General features: G+C 39.9%; 1 protein-coding gene across 2 annotated transcripts in view; it reads left to right on the top strand.

Moving 5' to 3' along the window:
* UBE2V2 (ubiquitin conjugating enzyme E2 V2) overlaps positions 1 to 16,961 on the top strand; it is a 63,404-nt gene that overhangs the window by 21,408 nt on the left and 25,035 nt on the right. Inside the window, exons 1-2 of one of the 2 annotated variants that reach the window (XM_076005319.1) lie at positions 12,489 to 12,552; positions 12,865 to 13,013. In XM_076005319.1, coding sequence (XP_075861434.1) covers positions 12,489 to 12,552; positions 12,865 to 13,013 — 213 coding nt within the window. Of the gene's footprint in view, positions 1 to 12,488; positions 12,553 to 12,864; positions 13,014 to 16,961 lie in introns of those variants that run through there. The other variant, XM_076005320.1, reaches the window with a different exon arrangement.

Genomic DNA, 16,961 nt, shown 5'->3' with positions numbered 1-16,961 from the left:
GTTTAATATGGTTTTCTCACTGTGGAAGCTAACTGTAGCTTCCTGAACTCACAGGAGAGCTGTTCAGCGGTTTTATTTTTAGTTTACTTTTCTGAAGTGAAACAGTACTAAAAGAATATTTTATGTTTACATATGTTCATAAAAACATGAAGCTGCTTATTTTCCCCTGATCTAGCTGAGTTAGTGTCTAGGAAATAGACTTCTGAATGAACTATCAGTATAGATACAGGGTCTTTTTGCAGGTGTATATGGGGCAGGATGGTTTTGGTTGTATTCGAAAGAGTAACAGTATAATGACTAATATTCTCGTTTATATGATGCATCTTCCACATCACAGGATTGAGTCACTTTGCACATCCTCTAATCCAGAGGTTTTTTCCTGAGTAAAGAACTGTCATGGGGATTAATGATTCACATTCATTCATGTACTAGATGAATGTGCAAAGCTGATAGCATGGCAGGCCCACCCAGCAAGGAATTCCACTGATGGTATCTGAAAGGGAGCAAGTACACAGTCCGCAACAGAGGGCGGAGTGAAGTGATCACACAGAACAACTTCATTAGCTCTTAGGATGGGTTTGCTTTTGTATGTATTCTGAAATATTCTAATAACTTTATAGGGAAAAAAGGCCCAGTGAATTTCTTTTTACTTCTTTTCTTTTTTTTTGAGACAGAACCTTGCTCTGTCCTCCCAGTTAGAGTGCGGTGGCATCATTGTAGCTCACAGCAACCTCAAACTCTTGGGCTCAGGCGATCCTTCTGCCTCTGCCTCCCAAGTAAGTGGCTGGGACTACAGGCAAGCACCACCACACCTGGCTAATGTTTTCTCTATTTTTTTTTTTTTTTTTTAGTAGAGATGGGGTCTTGCTCTTGCTCAGGCTGATCATGAACTCCTGAACTTAAATGTTCCTCTTGCTTCAACCTCCCAGAGTGCTAGGATTACAGACATCAACCATCACTCCTAGCCTATTTCTTATTTTTTAAAATAAATTTTATTGTGTATATTTAAGGTATGCACATGATGTTATGAGATGGATTTATATAGTACAATGGTTACTATGGTGAAACAAATTAACATATCCATCATCTTACATAGTTATCCATTTTCTCCCTTGTGGCAAAAGCAGCTATAATGTACTCATTTAGCAAAAATCCTAACTACGGTACAATGTTATTAACTGTAGTCTTTGGGTTGTACATTAGATCTTTAGACTAATCTTTGGGTCCATATTCAAATAAAATTTTCATGTATATATGAAAATGTTTGATAATTATGACCAATATATATGTGTTGCTATTAGGTCTCTCTTTTTCCTTTTTACTTATGCACAGTTAATATAATTAAGTACATCAAAATGACTTTATATAATGTTTTAAATATGTGATATAGTTTACCTGAATGTATGCCAATTGGCCTCGTTAAGTTTTTGCACTGCCAAATAAACTTTTTGATCAAATTGCTTTTCTGTACCTTCCCAACACCTCCTTTTAAGTATCTATTGCTGTGTAACAAATCACCTCACAACTTCATGGCTTTTAAACAATGATTTATTCTTTCTCATGATACAGGAGTTGACGGGGTGATTCTTCTGCTGGTCTCCCTTAGAGTCACTCGAGGGGCTGCCTGGACTGGTGGGCTGGGCCGCTTGCCTGGGATGCCTTACTTCCCTCCCTGCAGCCTCTTTAGCTCCTGGTGGTGTAGGGGTGGTCAGCATTCTTTCATGGTCTTCCTGGAGAACTAAAGCAGGTTAGCAGGCTCTTTAAAACGCTAGTGCCATAACTGGTCCAGCATTGCTTCAACCATATTCCATTGATCAAACCAGCAGGAGGGACAGCCCAGCTTGAAGGGAAGAAGAAAGGGTGGAGAATGGCTCACAGTGGCTCTGGGGGCAGTCTACAGCCCTATGTTAGTCCTCGAGGGGAAATTTCACAAAGTGGAATTCAAATCAAAGCATATACATATTTAAAAATTCTTATTATGCTTTTAATTCAGTATTACACTTTAATTCAGTAATTCAGATTACTTCTTCTGCAAGATTTCTAGTGCCACTAGTGATGTATAAATATATTTTTTCTACAGTTCTACCAACATTGTGTTTAGGTTTTGTTTTTTTTTTTTGTGACAGAGTCTCACTTTTGTTGCCCTGGCTAGAATGAGTGCCGTGGCGTCAGCCTAGCTCACAGCAACCTCACACTCCTGGGCTCAAGCGATCCTGCTGCCTCAGCCTCCCAAGTAGCTGGGACTACAGGCATGCGCCACTATGCCCGGCTAATTTTTTGTATATATATTTTTAGTTGGTCAATTAATTTCTTTCTATTTTTAGTAGAGACGGGGTCTCGCTCAGGATGGTTTCGAACTCCCAACCTCGAGCAATCCGCCCGCCTCGGCCTCCCAGAGTGCTAGGATTACAGGCGTGAGCCACCGCGCCCGGCCTGTGTTTAGGTTTTTAATTTTAATTTTTTCATGGGTGTATAATAACCTTATTCTTATAGTTTGTATGCTTTTCTTATTGTTACTAGCTGTATTTCATATCTGTCAAGATACAAAATATATATGTACCTTTTTACTACTTGTTCTTTGGAGCTAGCTATTGTAGGGGTTTTTTTTGTTTGTTTTGTTTTTGGGACAGAGTCTTGCTTTGTTGCCCAGGCTAGAGTGAGTGCCGTGGCGTCAGCCTAGCTCACAGTAACCTCAAACTCAGACTACAGGCATGTGCCACCATGCCTGACTAATTTTTTTGATATATATTAGTTGGCCAATTAATTTCTTTCTATTTATAGTAGAGACGGGGTCTCACTCTTGCTCAGGCTGGTTTTGAACTCCTGACCTCGAGCAATCCACCCGCCTCAGCCTCCCAGAGAGCTAGGATTACAGGCGTGAGCCACCATGCCCGGCCTGTAGGGTTTTAATACTTTAAAAATTAACTTGAAAATTTTATACCTTATATTTACTACTTTTCTCCCTTTGCTTTGAATTTTTTTTAAAAAACTTCTTAGGCTAGGGTCATGTCTGATAATCTGAAGTAATGCCCCAAATGAACTGAAGGAAGGTTAAATAAACGAGGAGGAAAATCAGATTCTACTTCTCAGTGGGAGGAACAGCATTGAATTTGTGGCCATCTTTAATCAGCTACAAATGCTTAATATATACAAGGGTCATGAATTTTTGTGAAGTAAAACATAAATTGCACAACATTAAAACTGCATTTATGTTTGATTCAGAAGACATACAGGCATCATATATAGGTTGTTTGTTTAAAATCAGTCTATGATAGCTTGCTTTCACAGAATTCAAGAAGCTGAAATTTGGAAGGGGCTTTAGAAATTATGTGGTTCAGCAGGGATTTTGATCAGAGATAGAGGTGGAGTCAGAGGCAAGGTGATAGGATTTCTCCTTCCTGTTGCCTCTTCTCCCCAGCCCAGTGAATCTTACTGCAGTAGGGTCTAAATTTTCTCTATTAGAAACAGTGCTCAGCCAGCATTCTTTGTCATGTTTTCCTGTGAACATTTTGGAGTTCTCTATGCCTGTGCCCCAGGTCTCCATAAACATTACCAGTTTGCTTACCAGAGTAGTTGTACCAGTTTATTCTAACCTCCTTAGCAAATGAGTTTCCATTCTCTACATCTTTGCCCAAAGAATTGTCAGACTTAGTATTTGTCAGTTTGGTTGCTAGAATAAATCATTATGGTTTTAATTTATGTTTGTCTTATTATTAATGAGGTTAAGCATATTTTCATGTTTATTGGTCATTCCCATTTTCCCTTCCATAAACCTTATTCATTATACATATTGTGCCCATTTTTCTGTAGGTTTGTCTTTTGCTTGTTAATTTCTAGGAGGAATTCTTTCTATATTTTGGATACTAAAATTTAGTCTGTTATATGTTGTTTATATCTTTCAGTTGGTGGCTTATCTTTTCATTTGTCTTGTGAAACTGCAATTTTTTATTTTAGTCAAGTTTATCAGTCTTTTCATTTGTGCTTTTTGTTGTAAGACATTTTTTATCCTAAAGTCATAAAGTTGTATTAAAGTCTGTTTTGCTCTTCTCATTTAGGCATTTAATCTGCCTAGAATTGACTTTTATGTATACTGTGAGATAGGGGTCTAATTTTATTTTATTTTTCCATGTCGATAAAATGTTGCAATACCATTAATTTTTACTATTTTTTTTCCTTTTCTTTTGAAGTAACTTTAGATTTATAGAAGAGTTAAGTAGTACAAAGAATTCCCATGTAACTTCACACAGATCCATCAGGTGTTAATATTTAACATTTTTTTTTGAGACAGAGTCTCGCTTTGTTGCCCAGGCTAGAGTGAGTGCCTTGACGTCAGCCTAACTCACAGCAACGTCAAACTCCTGGGCTCAGGCAATCCTCCTGCCTCAGCCTCCCGAGTAGCTGGGACTACAGGCACGCATCACCATGCCCGGCTAATTTTTTCTATATATTTTTAGTTGGCCAATTAATTTCTTTCTATTTATAGTAGAGACGGGTCTCGCTCTTGCTCAGGCTGGTTTTGAACTCCCGACCTTGAGTGATCCACCCGCCTCAGCCTCCCAGAGTGCTAGGATTACAGGCGTGAGCCACCACGCCCGGCCAATATTTAATATTTTCACATGCTTGTGCATTCTTACTTCCCCTCCCTCCACGCTTATTTTTTATTTCTGGAATCATTCAAGAGGAAGTTAACATATATGTGCCTCTTCACCCCTAAATACTTCAGTGTGTATTTACTGGAAGCTAGGGCATTTTCTTACAGCAATGTACTTATGAAAATCAGGAAATTAATATTGGTAAAGAACTATTATCTATAAGCCCTGTTCAAATTCTGCCAGTTTTCCCACTACTGTCCTTTAAAGCAAAATAATAATAATAAAAACAACAACCTTTTTTTTTTTCTGGTACCAAGGTTGCATTTGGTTGTCATACTTCTAGTCTCTCTAAATCTGGATTCCTACTGACTTTTATTAAATATCTTTGTTAATGTCTCATTTTCATATACACGTGTCTGCTTTGGAGCTTTTCTTTTCTTTTTTTTTTTTTTTTTGAGACGGAGTCTCGCTTTGTTGCCCAGGCTAGAATGAGTGCCATGGCATCAGCCTAGCTCACAGCAACCTCAAACTCCTGGGCTCAAGCGATCCTTCTGCCTCAGCCTCCCAAGTGGCTGGGACTACAGGCATGCGCCACCATGCCCGGCTAATTTTTTCTATATATATTATTTGGCCAATTAATTTCTTTCTATTTATAGTAGAGACGGGGTCTCACTCTTGCTCAGGCTGGTTTCGAACTCCTGACCTCGAGCAATCCGCCCGCCTCGGCCTCCCAGAGAGCTAGGATTACAGGCATGAGCCACCGCGCCCGGCCGGAGCTTTTCTTTTTATTAATCTGTTGATTTATGCACTAATGCCACATTATCTTAATTTCTTTAGCTGATGACGAAGTCTTAATATCTAGGAAAGTGTCCCTCCATTTTCATTTTTCTTTCTTCTTCTATTTTTTTCTTTAGAGACTGGGTCTTACTCTCTAGCCCAGGCTGGAGTGCAGTGGTGCCATCATACTCACTGCAACCTTGAACTCTTGGGCTCAGGTGATCCTCCTTCTTTGGCCTCCCAGGTAGATGGGACTACAGGCTCATACCACCATGGCTAATTTTTTATTTTTTTGTAGAGACAGGGTCTTGCTGTGTTGCCCATGTTGGTCTTGAACTCCTGGGCTCAACCTGATCTTCCCGCTTATGTCTCCCAAAGTACTGGGATTACAGGCTTGAGACCTGTTTTCTTTTAAAATTTTCTGACCTTGTTTTCTTTTAAAATTTTCTCCAGATTCTTGGCCCTTAGGTTTTCCATAAAAATATTAGGACTCTTTGTCCCAGGAACAATGCTGGCGGTATTTCAGTTTAAAAGAATATATAGATTAATTTGGAGAAAGCTGACATCTTTGCAGTATGAGTTTTCTCATCTAAATAGGTTGCTCTGTTCAGTTTTTTGGTGTTCTTTGCTTATACTTTGTAATTTCTCCACTTATATCTTACATGTTTGTACCTGCTCTTCACTTAGAAGATTTCCCTTCTTTTTATGGTGCACCAGGAGAGTTTCTTCTTCAAGGAGACCCTTCCTTGTTCGTTTTTTTTTTTTTTTTTTTGAGACAGAGTCTCGCTTATTGACCAGGCTAGAGTGAGTGCCGTGGCGTCAGCCTAGCTCACAGCAACCTCAAACTCCTGGGCTCAAGCAATCCTTCTGCCTCAGCCTCCCGAGTAGCTGGGACTACAGGCATGCGCCACCATGCCCGGCTAATTTTATATATATATTAGTTGGCCAATTAATTTCTTTCTATTTATAGTAGAGACGGGGTCTCGCTCTTGCTCAGGCTGGTTTCGAACTCCTGACCTCGAGCAATCCGCCCGCCTCAGCCTCCCAGAGTGCTAGGATTACAGGCGTGAGCCACCGCGCCCGGCTCCTTGTTCGTTTTTATCCGGGGGTAATCTTCTTCTCCTACATTGTAAACTTCTTTTTTTTTTTTTTTTTTTTTTTTTTGAGACAGAGTCTCGCTTTGTTGTCCAGGCTAGAGTAAGTGCCGTGGCGTCAGCCTAGCTCACAGCAACCTCAAACTCCTGGGCTTGAGTGATCCTACTGCCTCAGCCTCCCAGGTAGCTGGGACTACAGGCATGCGCCACCATGCCCGGCTAATTTTTTTTTTTATATATATATCAGTTGGCCAATTAATTTCTTTCTATTTATAGTAGAGACGGGGTCTCGCTCTTGCTCAGGCTGGTTTTGAACTCCTGACCTTAAGCAATCCGCCCGCCTCGTCCTCCCAAGAGCTAGGATTACAGGCGTGAGCCACAGCGCCCGGCTGTAAACTTCTTGAGAGCAAACAAAATTCTTAGTCCTGGTATCTAGCAGTTGCCAAATGTTTCTTTTTTTTTTTTTTTTTGAGACAGAGTCTCGCTTTGTTGTCCAGGCTAGAGTGAGTGCCGTGGCGTCAGCCTATCTCACAGCAACCTCAAACTCCTGGGCTCCAGTGATCCTTCTGCCTCAGCCTCCCGAGTAGCTGGGACTACAGGCATGCGCCACCATGCCCGGCTAATTTTTTATATATATATCAGTTGGCCAATTAATTTATTTCTATTTATAGTAGAGACGGGGTCTCGCTCTTGCTCAGGCTGGTTTGGAACTCCTGACCTTGAGCAATCCGCCTGCCTCGGCCTCCCAAGAGCTAGGATTACAGGCGTGAGCCACAGCGCCCGGCCCCAAATGTTTCTTTAGTGAAGGAATGAATTGATATAAAAGTGAAAGACTGACAAAATGTAGTTCTTTTGATGTTGTGCTGCCTACTGTGTTTTCTTCTACATCCCTACATGGTGTTTTCACAATTTTTTTGTTCCCTTAAGGAAGATAAGAAAGTTAAAACAAAATCAAACAAATAATTTGTTTTAAATTTCTGAAAAATTAGAAAATACTACAGAGAACTCTTATAAATGTTTCTATTAATATTTAAGCACTGCAAAATTAGAAGGTAAATCTCTGTTTCTTGGACTTAAATTTAAAGACTTTCTTTGCAGTATTTTTATTTACATAGAGAATTTCAACAATGAGTAGATTGTTTTTGTTTTTTTTAAGACAGAGTCTCACTCTGTTGCCCGGGGCACAACATCAGCCTAGCTCACAGCAACCTCAGACTCCTGGGCTCAAGCAATCCTACCTTGGCCTCCCAAGTAGCGTGGATTACAGGCAAGCGCCACCATGCCCAGCTAATTTTTTCTATATGTTTTTAGTTGGCCAGCTAATTTCTTTCTATTTTTAGTAGAGATGGGGTCTTGCTCTTGCTCAGGCTGGTCTCAAACTCCTGAGCTCAAAGGATCCACCCTCCTCAGCCTCCCAGAGTGCTAGTATTACAGGCATGAGCCACCTCCCCAGCCAACAATGAGTAGCTTTAGACAAATTTGCATTTTAGTTCACATTCTGTAATCTCCCTGCTATGGTTTTTTCTTTCCTTTTTATTTTCTGGATTTTGAGATGCAATATATAGTAACAGAAGGAGTGTTGTACCCCATGTTGGGGAAATTTGAATTTTAGTTTTGACTCAGCTGCTAGCTTGCCGTGATCTTGAATGAGTTACTTTTATGTCTTTGGTCTTCGTAAAATATGGATATATCTATCCTATACACCTCAAAAGATTTTTCTTTAAGATACGAGGGCTAATGATAACGTATTTGAAAACTATACAGTGGTGGTTATGTTACTTCCCTGGACAGGAGTATTTTGCTTTGAATAAACCGAATAGGTGAAAATCATGATTTGTATTGGGATGATTCACTTTATGGAAGAGTTCTTTTTCAGAGATATCGGAACAGAGTTTTTTTTTTTAATTTCAGCATATTATGGGGGTACAAGTGTTAAGGTTACGTATATTGCCCATGCCCCCCCCCCTCGAGTCAGAGCTTCAAGCGTGACCATCCCTTAAACGTTGGACATCTCACTCATTATGTTTGTATATAGTCATCCCCTCCTCCTCCCTCCCACCTGTCCGACACCCGATAAATGTTATTCCTATATGTCCACTTAGGTGTTGATTAGGTAATACCAATTTGCTGGTGAGTACATGTTGTGCTTGTTTTTCCATTCTTGAGATACTTCACTTAGTAGAATGGGTTCCAGCTCTATCCAGGAAAATACAAGAAGTGCTATATCACCATTGTTTCTTAAAGCTGAATAGTACTCAGAACAGGGTTTATTTTGTAAAACTTGCTTCCACAGTTGGTTAAGGTATGTTCCCCATCCCTATCAAATTTGCAGAAATTGGGGGCACTTTTGCTGGGAGCTAGGAAAGTGAGTGTCATCCAGGACCCAGCGTGGGAGAATAATGGCTATGAGGTTCAGTTTTGGAACCCAGGTTTCAGACCTGACTCCCCTACTCACTCTCCTTGTTAGATTGAACCTTAAGAAATTGCTGTTTCTGTTAGTTAAAAATATGCCTGAATAGCAGCAGTTTCATAAGCTTCAACCTAATTATAAAAGCCTCAGTTTTCTTGCCTAGTGATGATGTGATTATTATTAGTAGTAGTAGTGATGTTGATTATTACTTATATGAGGACCAGCTGAGGTGGGATTAGAAAGGAAATAAGATAAAAAAAAACTTAAGCCATTCATATACATGTTTTTCCTTTAATTTTTGAGTAGGTCGATCATTTATCTGGTCAGTGTAGAAGGGTGTACAGTGAGATATCCCTGCTTCTCTCCCCCAGCAAGACTAATATTTTAAACTATCTAGTCAAAGTTCTATTTGTGCTTTTTTCCCCTTGTTAACTTGAAAAAGTTTGTGATTTTTTTTTTTTTTTGCCACTAGACTACAAGGGAAAACATGAATTAAAGTCAGAAAATCTGTGTTCCTAATAAGCACAGCATAGTAAGACTCATTCTATTTATTTGGCAGTCTTTATGTCCTTTTTTTGAGTATTGTGGGAATTAAAGGCAAGTAACCAGGTATCAGGTAGATATCTTTCAGATTAAAAACTGGTAGCATGTTTTCCAGGTTGTTTGCCTTTAGGGTTTTGCTTATGAATATTATCACTAATTTTGTTTTATATCTCTCATGAGTGGAATTTCATTGTTATATGGTAACTAGGAGACTAGATTAGTGGGAAGTCTAGAGACTTGGGTTCTTGAACCTGGTTTGGAGACTACTAGTAGTTCTGTAACCTTAAGGTTGTGGCCAAATGCAAGAGATCCAGAGGGCAGTGCTTGAAAACTACATTTGTGGAGCAACATCCCCACCTTGTGGCTTTTTTCTTTTCACAGACATTAGTAGTTAGATGAAATAAGACAGTGTTCTAGCTTGAATTCGAAAACATAGCTCACTGTTTGTTTTTGAGTCTCAGACTTTAAGAACAAAATAGTCTTAACTGCTGTAACCCTTTAAATGCCAACAATTGATCTGTTAATCTTAGAACTGTTTCCCCAAAGTGCTATGTAGAAAGATGTTAAAAGCTTAGCAGTAATTAGGTTTGGCATTTTCATGGCACTTAAGTAAAAGGAAACATTAGTTTTAGATTGTATACTTTATAGTTTTGGATGCCCATAAAGGTCACTTGACTGAATTGGTTATAAAAATGTGGCAAAGAAATTCAACACAAATTTAGAATTATTCTTGGGAGGATGACTTAATAATGGCAAAGGTAACCAAACTTGTTTAATTTTACTTTAAAAAGTAATTCAGTAGCAATATATTGTGGAGATCATTACTATATAGTTACAGAAAAGTAAAAAAATAGTTGTCCCAATGTTATTTATGTAAATAGAAACTTAGGGCTTAGAATAAAATTTCCAGGGGCCACATTACAGGAATTTACAGAGCTTTTTTTTTTTTTTTTTTTTTTTTGAGACAGAGTCTTACTCTGTTGCCAAGGCTAGAGTGCCGTGGTATCAGCCTGGCTCACAGCAACCTCATACTCCAGGGCTCAAGCAATCCTTCTGCTTCAGCCTCCTGAGTAGCTTGGACTACAGGCACTCGCCACCATGCCTGGCTAATTTTTTTTTTACATATATTTTTAGTTGTCCAATTAATATCTTTCTATTTTTTAGTAGAGATGGGGTCTCACTCTTGCTCAGGCTGGTTTCAAACTCCTGACCTTGAGCGATCCTCCTCCCTCGGCCTCCCAGAGTGCTAGGATTACAGGCCTGAGCCACCGCCCAGCCCTACACAGAGCTTTTATTCTCAATAATTTAGATGGAGGTACATAGAAGTTTTATATCATTCTATTTAATATGGGCACTAAAATGATCATAGTACTTACTGTGTTTAAGATGGATTACTTTGTTTAATTTTCACAATGATTTGATGAGGTAGGAACTATTGTTATTCTGCTTTTACACCTGAGAAAACTGGGGGCTGTCAAGTGCAGCAGAACTAGAGCTGCACTGGGGCAGTCTGATTCCTAGATATGCGCCCATACCACTAGGACGTGCCGTCTGTGTTGCTTGTAGTGCTGTGCAGCGTAGTGGTGTAAAGGGCAGATTAGTGTAGAAAATGAATTTTTAATACTGGATCTGCCATTATAGCTTTGTGACCTTGGAAGAGGTCACGTAACTTTTTCAATTTCAGGTGCTTTTAGGACTAAATAGGATAATTTATTTAAAATAGCACTTAATATATGCTAAACAAATTGTTATTAATAATCATAGTAATTATAATGACTACTTTGTGATTTATAACAGCTCCATGTTTTTGTGGCCTATGATTTTCAAGTACTTTTTATTTTTTTGAGACAGAGTCTCACTCTTGCCTGGGCTAGAGTGCCGTGGCATCAGCCTAGCTCACAGCAACCTCAAACTCCTGGGCTCAAGCAATCCTACTGGCTCAGCCTCCAGAGTAGCTGGGACTACAGGCATGCGCCACCATGCCTTGCTAATTTTTTTTTCTTTCTATATATTTTTAGTTGGCCAATTAATTTCTTTCTGTTTTTTTAGTAGAGGCAGGGTCTCTCTTGCTCAGGCTGGTTTTGAACTCCTGACGTTGAGTGATCCTCCTGCCTCAGCCTCCCAGAGTGCTAGGATTACAGGTGTGAGCCACTGTGCCCGGCCTCAAGTACGTTTTTAAAATCGCAGTACACCAAGTGGCTAGTGGTTTGTTTTTATTTTTTTAAAGTTACAGTACTTAATGGCAGTACTCCAGAAAGAGTACTGCGAATTAGTAAGTAAAAAAATGTTTTGATTTCAGTGGGAGAGAGAAGTTATGCAAAATGACAGTCATTTTCAAGGAGATGCCATTTTTTCTTTCTGCCTTATGACTGTGTGCATGTGTGCAAGAGAGAGAGCCAGAGAGAGGATTCTGAGTGCATTTACGTATTTTTTTACAGACTTGTGTGATGGGATTGGAGGATGTTTCATGTTTGATGCTGTGGAGAGCACAGAAGGTCACAGGATCCATCCTTTGGTAGAGAGGCCAAGCCAGTAGTCCTAGGAAAGGTTGTGGAAAATTGGGATAATTGTGATTGGATTCCAGGGATTGGAGGTCAGAATGATGGCAAAGACCAGATTCAGTAAGAATGAAGGGATGAGAATGTGAAAGGATAGGAGATTCTAGGCAGAGATATTTGTGTTAAGATTTTAGGAATAAAGTAAGGAGGGATGAAGTTTAAAAGAGTAGAAACATGTATGACATGGGGTGGAGGTGTGAGAAGGGTTAGTGGATTGTGAAAAATTTGCTAGGTGAGACAAGGAGGCAAAGGAGTGTCCTGGAAAACTGTTAGGAACATAAGGAGATTTGTTTCTCAACTTGAGTAACTCCCAAGTGATGGGTAAGTGATGGTGCTGGTGTGGCAGAGGTGGGGCCCTGTTGGTCAGGGCAGGAGCAGCAAAGAGGCAGACTGGGGACTGTGGATGCGGCCGCCTCAGCATTCTGCAAGACATACGTTTGCATTTTCTAAGAAATAATATAATTCCCCTTTTGAAAAATCATTAGAGAGTATATATTAATGAACTGTAGCTTTTATGAACTTTCTGGTCATGCCTGTTTATTTGATGCAGAGTCCTTGGCTAGGAACAGAAACCTCAGGTAGGGAAAATGTTCACTTTATCATGATTTCCTTAATGATTGATTGATTTTTGTCAGTATAAAATTGATTAAATAGGAATTTATATACACATTCTATACTGCTATTAATGTTTTATACAGTGCTTTCTTTAGCATTTTTATTTTGAGGGGTTATTAGACTGAGCATTTTCTGGGGCAGATGCTTTTTAAAGGGAATTTTATCTTTTTGGAAAATAATTTTTAAAGGTTAATTTGGTAAAAAGCTGAATTTAAATATCTGTAGCCCTTATAATTATGAGCTTTTTACATTTACATTGATGTTCTTTTGTATAGGAGTTAAAGTTCCTCGTAATTTTCGCTTGTTGGAAGAACTTGAAGAAGGACAAAAAGGAGTAGGCGATGGTACGGTTAGCTGGGGCCTAGAAGATGATGAAGATATGACACTTACAAGGTGGACAGGCATGATTATTGGGCCACCAAGGGTCAGTGCTATAAATTACATATTTTTTGTATTCATATTTATTGTTGCTTTAGAGTAAACATTTCATTTTATACGGTTGATATTAAAATAAACAATTATGATAACTTCTAACTGAAATAATTCCTCCCTTTCTGTATTTATTGATGCTTCCTATGTGCAGGGTGTATTGTTTGATTATCTGGAGGATTGGGGGTAGAAGGTTGACATGGTTGTTGCCATGAAAGTGTTTGCAGTTTAGTAAAGGAGAAAAAATCAATACAGATGACAGATTCTAAATATGGCAGAGCAAGTTCACTACAGGACTTTAGAATATTTCTTCTAGCTGAAATAATTGAGGAAGGCTGAACAGTGGAGGAAGTTGCCTTTGAAATAAGCCCTGGTAGGATTTCATTCAGAAGGTGGTGGTGGGGATGGAGAACAGTCCAGATAGAGAGGAGAAAAGGTGAGGAAATGTAGGGGCATATTGGGAAGTTCAAACATTTGACTTAACACGTTACTAACCCCCTGGTGTGTAACATAGGGTTTCTAAATTGGTTTGTATTGAGTGCACATGCTGTCTGCGTTAGACATTTCACATGCTGTGAAAATGCTTAGGCCTCAATTTCTTCATCTGTAAAGATATATAGAAAAGTCTGTGATTCTTATATATTTTCTAGTATTGTTATTGGCACCTGGCCCATTGTGTTTTATTCTTAAGTCTTTCTCAGGTTTATGACGTTTTATTTTTACTCAAAATCTTTCTTCTGGATTGGAAGTTATTTTTTCTACATTTCTTTACTCAAAGGTCCCATCCACTATTCTCCCTGCAGTGAATCTTTGAAATGTGTATTATGTAATGCTTTTGACTTGCTGGAAAGAACACAATTTTGAATGTTTTTTTTTTTAGTCTTTGGTTTTGTGTATTGGTTGCTAGCTTATGATGAGAACATTTCAACTGTTTGCTGTTGGGTAGAGTTTAGGTTTCCTCTTGATTATTACAAAAGAAAAATGGATCAGATAATTAGCAATGTTAACTTTAAAGAATGAATTAGTACATTTTTATATTATTTTCTGGTATTCCTTTGCAAAATTTGCATATACTCCTAGAAGTTTCCCTCTTTCCTTCCTTGCTCTGATTTTTCCATAAGACAATCTGAGGAAGGAAACATAATACTGATACTTAGAATTCTTTATAACTTGGTTATTTGTAATGAAAACCTTGATTTTCACTGCCTGTGAACATTATTACTGTGATCTGTTTTGTGAAAAAAAAGTGCTTATAACTTATTCTGACTTAAAACTTAAAAGATTTAACAGTCAGAACTTGGTGGAATGTAAATTTGAAATGAGTTAGATTTGGTTTTTCTCCAGCCATTGCCTCCAATAAGAATGTTTGGAGCTTGTATATGAGTTCATCAGTGGTCCTGCAGGCTGACCCCCCAGCACAACTCCCAGATTGGAGGAATAGCTCCAGCTTGTCTCTCACCTGGCTGGGGTCCCCAGCAGGATTCCCAACCTTCCTGGTGTCACCACACCTCAGGAAGCTCTGGCTGTCTGTGCCCAGGGAGGGGAGCGAAGGCTCCTCTCTGCAGTTCCTCTCTCCTAGCCGAGGGGGCAGAGGGCACATAGACAAGGTGTTGCCGTGGGCCTTTCCCTCTCTATGGGTTGTGGTCTTGGAGCTGCAGGGGGCAAAAGTATTTTTTTCTCGGCCGGACGCGGTGGCTCACGCCTGTAATCCTAGCACTCTGGGAGGCTGAGGCAGGCGGATTGCTCCAGGTCAGGAGTTCCAAACCAGCCTGAGCAAGAGCGAGACCCTGTCTCTACTATAAATAGAAACAAATTAATTGGCCAACTAATATATATAGAAAAAAATTAGCCAGGCATGGTGGCGCATGCCTGTAGTCCCAGCTGCTCGGGAGGCCGAGGCAGGAGGATCGCTTGAGCCCAGGAGACTGAGGTTGCTGTGAGCGAGGCTGACGCCACGGCACTCACTCTAGCCTGGGCGACAAAGCGAAACTCTGTCTCAAAAAAAAAAAAAATATTTTTTTCTCACCTATCACAGAGTTCATGGCCAAGGCACTTGTAATGAAATACATTAACAAGAGAAAAGCATACACATTTATTTTTTATGTGACATGGAAACATTCGTAAATGAAGACCCATAGAAGCAGGGAAAACCTGCGTGTTTTTATGCTAAGTTTGATGAAGAGTGGATGGTAGTGCAGAAGTGTGATTGGATCTAATGGTAACAAAGTGGGTAATAAACTGGGGGAACTCAACCAAGGTTTGTTTGTTCAGATTCTTCTTTATGTCTCTGTGCTTTGATTATTTCTCTCTGTGTATAAGACAGGACCTACTTCAGAGGGAGGTCACTAGGTTTTGGGACTTGCTACAGGGGAGAAAGGGCTGAGGGGAAGGTGAGAGTGACCTTGCTTCTGTCATGGTGCTGTATTTGGGGTAGCGTGTCCTGAGCCCCATCAGAGCCCCCCTCTCACTTCCAGTGCCAGGTGGAGGTAGGAAGGGGTGCCCTGTGGAGACCTAGTATTTTCCTGGAGCTGGACTCTGCATACCACTGGACAGCTTCTTCACATCACCCTGTCTCCAGTTCTCTCAAAGGCCAGTGGTCACAGCACACATCCAGTTGCTTTTCATAAAATGGGCAGGCAGGAGTTTGTGTCTCACCCCAGTTGTTTTCTCTTTAGAAGGTGTGGTATTGAGAACAATTTTGTCCTCTTCTGTGAGTATCCACATCTAGCCAGGATACTAGGAAAACTGACCTTAACATACTGTTACTTTTTTTTTTTCCGAGACATATTCTCACTCTGTTGCCTGGGCTAGAGTGCCCTGGCGTTAGCCTAGCTCACAGCAACCTCCAACTCCTGGGCTCAAGCAATCCTTCTGCCTCAGCCTCCCGAGTAGCTGGGACTACAGGCATGTGCCACCATGCCCGGCTAATTTTTTCTATATATTTTTAGATGGCCAATTAATTTCTTTCTATTTTTAGTATAGACGAGGTCTCGTTCTTGCTCAGGCTGGTTTTGAACTGACGTTGAATGATCCTCCTGCCTTGGCCTCCCAGAGTGCTAGGATTACAGGCGTGAGCCACCGCGCCCAGCCTGTTACATGTTTTTTATTTTTTTATATTTTATTGAATAGGATACCTAGTTTTTTGTTATTCCAGTATTTATTTAGATTCATATGATTAGCAATTTTGTTTTTCTGTGTATTTGTGTACAGTTTTATGCAGCAGTGTTTGTTGGTTTTAGGGCTTTAGTATATTTTTCAAGTTTTCTCATATGTAAATGAAGGTACTTGTTTCCATCTTTATTTATTTATTTATTTATTTATTTATTTATTTATTTATTTTTTGAGACAGGGTCTCGCTTTGTTGCCCAGGCTAGAGTGAGTGCCGTGGCCCAGCCTAGCTCACAGCAACCTCAAACTCCTGGGCTCGAGCGATCCTGCTGCCTCAGCCTCCCGAGTAGCTGGGACTACAGGCATGCGCCACCATGCCCGGCTAATTTTTTTTTATATATATATCAGTTGGCCAATTAATTTCTTTCTATTTATAGTAGAGACGGGGTCTCGCTCTTGCTCAGGCTGGTTTTGAACTCCTGACCTTGAGCAATCCGCCCGCCTCGGCCTCCCAAGAGCTAGGATTACAGGCGTGAGCCACTGCGCCCGGCCTTGTTTCCATCTTTAAAATGTAAAGGTTGTGAGAATTAAGTGAAATAATGATTGGACAATAGGAGAGTACCTTATAAATACTAATAGTTCCTTTTATTACTCTCTATTTTATTTTGCTCTTGCTTTTTTTTTTTTTTGAGACAGAATCTTACTCTGTTGCAGCTCACTGCAACCTCAACCTCCTGGGCTCAAGTGATCCTCATGCCTCAGCCTCTTGAGTGGCTGGGACTACAGGCACAAGCCACTAAGCATGGCTAATTTTTTTTACTTTTAGTAGAGCTGG

Source organism: Microcebus murinus, chromosome 7 (assembly GCF_040939455.1).
Source record: "Microcebus murinus isolate Inina chromosome 7, M.murinus_Inina_mat1.0, whole genome shotgun sequence".
Lineage (NCBI taxonomy): Eukaryota > Metazoa > Chordata > Mammalia > Primates > Cheirogaleidae > Microcebus > Microcebus murinus.
This window is presented reverse-complemented; position numbering and strand designations above follow the sequence as displayed.